General features: G+C 45.0%; 1 protein-coding gene across 1 annotated transcript in view; it reads right to left on the bottom strand.

The window, feature by feature from the left end:
- Positions 1-5,000, bottom strand: part of spon1a (spondin 1a) — a gene marked incomplete at both ends in the record, with an annotated part of 80,464 nt that overhangs the window by 4,515 nt on the left and 70,949 nt on the right. The window contains 4 exons of the mRNA XM_080843391.1: positions 997-1,179; positions 1,451-1,526; positions 2,159-2,299; positions 3,640-3,841. Coding sequence (XP_080699517.1) covers positions 997-1,179; positions 1,451-1,526; positions 2,159-2,299; positions 3,640-3,841 — 602 coding nt within the window. The remainder of the gene's footprint in view (positions 1-996; positions 1,180-1,450; positions 1,527-2,158; positions 2,300-3,639; positions 3,842-5,000) is intronic.

Raw genomic sequence — 5,000 nt, 5'->3', positions numbered from 1 at the left:
CCATTAGGAACCAGGGCCGAGGGAAAATCTCCCCACTGGGCCCCATAAAGATTTCTGAGACTGTTTTGTCTGAACATCTCAAAGCGAAAGACAAACACATTTATGAGGCTTGCAATGACGGAATCTGCCGTGTTATGTGGCACATAAAATGTGAAAGCACTCTTAAAGACAGAGAATCACACATGCCGTAGTGCTACATAATATCCAATTTCAAATCACATATTCCCCAAAGTTTTCAACTATAATATTTACAATACCATAGCGGCTCAAGGGAAACTATAGTAGACTTCTGTGTGAATATTTAAGAGGTGCAAATGTGGACATCTCCAGAGCAGTTTCTCGTTTTTATAATATCCCTTCTTTTTTTATTGGCTACCACACAAATGAGCACCAGATTCATCTATCCCCAACCAGCTCATAAAATCTTCACAATAGCACATTTGACCTTTGTGTGTCTCAGCGTCGGAATCGATGCAGGTGCCTTTGTGTGTAAATGCCTCACAGCTTTTGTCATCTGATAAAATGTCTTGTCATTATTACCATGGGATGTTATTAGTAGGGTCCCTCCGTGAGCCAACAGCACCTCAAGCCATTATTTTACAGAGTTTGGAGTAAGCTAAAAGCTACTTCAGAGGACATAATACATCACTATTATGGTAAGCCTTGCCTCACACTTGTGTATAATTCAACATAAACCCGAAGGCAGTAATAACTAAGGGTGACCATGTAAATAAATGACCTCTGGGGCAACATGAGTTGGAATGACCTGTACAATGTATCACACAAATTAGCTTTGGCAATAGTTGTAAAGGGACAAAACACCAGAATGCAGGTAATATGGCCATATAATGCTTTATATACATGGCCTTTTCCTCATAAAAGTATTCATTAAGTGTACAGTGTAATAGTGTCCAGTGAAATGAGTCTAGGGGTCTCTTACAAGACCATTTCATGAAGCAGTAGTATTTAAGGACATTTAGTAAGTAGCGCCCTGACCTTCTTCGCTGCAGCCGGGGCCCATGCAGGGCTGGAAGTCCTGGGTGTGTGGGCAGGGCACGCTCAGGTCCAACTGGGCCTTCAGCATGCGCTGCCTCATGCGCTTGCCCTTCTCACAGGTGGACGAGCTGCACGCCGACCACGGGGACCAGTTGGAATAGATGCAGGTCTCGGGCGTGTCATCTACACAGACGGCATTGCAGAGATGATCAAAGGAATACAAACACATTTAAATGTGATGAACAGAAGAACTGATTTTCTGCTCCAAACACTTGGAAGATTTAAGAGTCAATTACAAACATCTGAGAAATGAATACCATCTCCAGACACTAAAGCAGCATTTTCTACAGTCATTTGAGAAATATAATCTTCATTTCAATGCCTAAAAGACAGAATGCAATCAATGCTTCACACTCTGCTGGCAAACAGATGAAAAATGTCAAAACCAGCAGACCTTCCTCCTTCTCCTCCTGGGCGATGTCGGCCACAATGTCGTCCACATTATCAGGCACGATGTTGCACTGCTCACCCTGGGAAACATTCAAATACATACATCACATCACTGGGGAAAATTCCCACCCCATTCAACAAAAGCAAAAGAAGCCATTGAGCCAGTATCCAGTATCTAACCTTTCATACCCCTCTAAGAGATCACCATCAGTAATGCAGCAAGATGTAAGACCTTAGATGTGCAGAAGGTTCATTCCTACTGCTGTATGCATTCAGAGGTGCACTGATTCGGGTCATTAATAAGTGATCTATAGAGGAGGCCTTCAGATAGCTTGGCATTAACGAGGCAATGCACAGTGGTACGTGTGTTCCAAGCCTGTCTGGCGGCTGTGCAGATGCTACACACTGAAATGTACTCCAGACACAAAGCCCAACAGAGGAGACACATCACATCTCAATCAGCTGGCTGAGTCCATACCCAGTGTTGTACATACCATGTGAGTCCAATTCCAACTACCTATAGGAATTAAATTGTGTCCCTTGGTACAATCAAATATGCATAATGTATAAATATTACATCAAGGGGAATTTCAGCTTTTCATGGGCTGATTTCAAACACCTTTTTGAAAATATCTGAAGAAAATTGACACACACAAATGCGGAATGTTGGTGAAATATTAATTTCTCTCTCGGTTCGTGAGGCGGCTCAGACCTTGCGAGCGATGCGTTCTACCATCACTCTGGATACGGGCGTGATTGCACCCCCCTCAGGGTCGTAGAATGGGCTCTGAGGGTGATCCAGACTGGTCAGTGGCCGGATCTTCTCCTGGGGAATGGTGGCCTTGTTGGGAGACTGAGGGGAAGTACACACAAAGAGGAGGGTTGGTAGAAGATCAGATATGTTAGAGGCAATTATCAGGCAACCACAAATCCATTACTATGCCTTAGCCTAGTGGTTTCACTTGTGCTTTAAGTTAAGGTTATAGTGACATTTATTATGTCTTTTTTGTATGACTGCTTCATTCAGTCCATTTTGGATTCCCCTAATTTTCACCGTCTCTAAATTACTTTGCAAATGCCCATTCTTTTGAATAAAATGTGTTTCTTATTGTAGGCCTGAGGATAGATCATCAATATTGTATTGTTGGAGCTGACATTTTCTAAAATAAAAGCTCTCTCAATATTACCTCCATCACTGCAGCATAAAATAAAGACCTGAACAGTGATATGAGACTGCAATTTAAGTCTTAGGGCTTAAAGGGAGAGACGTCCTGTTATTAGTCAATAGGGGATGGGTCACGAAAAGGAGGTTAATGCAACAAACAGAGCCTGAGGGGGAGCAAAGGAAGCAAAAGACCCTGTGCAAATTACCCAGCCATCTACACCCCACTGAGTATGACCTAACATCCCATCCCGTAAATGATAGGCTGGGCCGGGTGAAACATCACCCCCCGTGGCTCCCAAAAGGGGGGAATTTAGCCAAGAACGGTGCAGAGGATTCGATCAAAGCCCCCTCGAGGCAGGTTTTTTCACTCCCACTTCTTTCCACTTAAGGGCACAAAAAAAAGTAAGAAAGAAAAACATCCATCCATGTGAGGGGAAGTAGAGGGGGGGATTACAGGTCTATGTTAATGAGGGAGCTGCCTGCTGCCTGCTGCCTGCTTCTCTGCGCGGCCAGTGCACAGAGAGACCAGTAGATGGCGCAGTTAGGCAGGGCGATGAGAAGACCGAGAGACGGCGAGATCTGAGGAAGGAGCATGATATGAGCACGATGTGCATCCCACATCCACAAGAAACAACAGACTCCTCAGAGAAGCCATCTGTCCTGTGTCTAACAATAAATCTCCATTTTTGCTGGGGATAACTCTGCTCTCATCTCTGCATGTGTCCCATCTGAAATACCATGCTGACTGGAGACTTTGATGAGGTGAAGAGTTGCAGCCGAAGGCTGTCCCATAAAAGACAGAAAGAAGAAAAAAAAACAGGCGGGGTCCAACGCAGTTCAACTGGTTTAACCATGAACTCTGTGATTCAGGCCAATGCTTCCCTTAAAAACCCCAAACCAGCGAGTCGATGAATCTGTGCTCATGTGTGACTCCGTCGACAGGGCAAACATGGCTAGACCTGAGGAGGAAGAGACAGGTCGGCCTTAGGACGGGTGAAAGGTGGTGAGGGGTAGGGAGTGGTGCTGACCTCATAGGTGACCCCGCTGTCAGTGCCGGCGTCCCAGGGGATGAGGTCCTGGACGACCTTCTGGACCCAGCCACACTCCTTGGTGCAGAGGTCCTCGGCGGACAGGCCCACGTTCCAGTCGGGGCTGGGACCCAGCATGGTGAGGAAGGACATGAGGTGACGTGTGCGGTCCACAGAGAACTCCGCAGAGGGAGCCGCCCGACTGGATCACAGAGAGAGAGATATAGAGAGAGAGAGGAGAGAAAGAGAAGAGAAAAAAGGAATACAGAGATACAGAGAGAGGGGTGTAGAGGTATAAGAGAGAAGAGAAGTAATTGGAGAGGAAGACAGGATGAAACAAAGAAAGAAGGTGACAGTGAAAATAGAGAGAGAAAGAAAGAAAGAAAGCCAGAGAGAAAGACAGAAAAAAGAGGTGTTAAGATGTGAAAGAGAGAAGAGAGTGAGAAAGAGGATGAACCAGAGAAAGGTGGGGATGGTGAAACAAAGAGAAACACAGAGTGGAACAACAAAGAGAAAGAAAGCAAGGAAGAGACGAGAAGAGAAGAGTACAGAGCACAATAAGTCAATACAACAATGCAACACCAGTGTAACACCTGGAAAAGCAAGAAGGCGTGATAGCAAAGTACACCTCAGAACAAATATATTGAGCCCAAATCAGGCAGTCGTCGAATCGATACCTAATACCTCTTCCATACTAATTGCATACTCCATTGTTAATCACTGCATTTGTATTGTGACAAGCACTGATAATTACTTGCATAATCACATTTTTTAAATGCTGTGTAATTGTCAAAGTTTGAAGGGGACGCCGAAATTGCAGTGGGTAGGAGGGAAAACACAAGGATAATCAGCGCACATATACTTTCAAATTCAACGCCATGAAGTGTTTTGTTTAGATGGAATTTTGAAGGGAACTGTCATGCTGTCTTTGCTGATAAGAAATATGCAGACGGGCTGAGAGATAGTTATCTGCTCCCACTCATGAAAAGCCTATGGCAATGTCTTATCGTGGTCGACTCGTCATCGTAACTCAGACCAACACACAGTCAAACCGCTTGCACCTGAAGGCAGGAAGTGACATAGTGGTATGGGTGTTTGTCCTACAGAGGGGAACAAAGAAGGACAATTGCCGACTTCGCTGTCAGTCTGACAAACATCCAACGCAAAGGCATTGACATTGCTCTTCATTAAACCTCGCACACATCCCACCTCAAAGAGAAATATACAGACATAGACAAAACTCTGTGAATACCTCCACACCTCCACACCTCCACACACACACACACACACACACACACACACACACACACACACACACACACACACACACACACACACACACACACACACACACACACACA

The sequence above is a fragment of the Sprattus sprattus genome (genome assembly GCF_963457725.1).
Source record: "Sprattus sprattus genome assembly, chromosome: 8".
Classification (NCBI taxonomy): domain Eukaryota; kingdom Metazoa; phylum Chordata; class Actinopteri; order Clupeiformes; family Clupeidae; genus Sprattus; species Sprattus sprattus.
The sequence above is the reverse complement of the archived record's forward strand: the minus strand, read 5'-3'. Positions and strand labels throughout refer to the sequence as shown.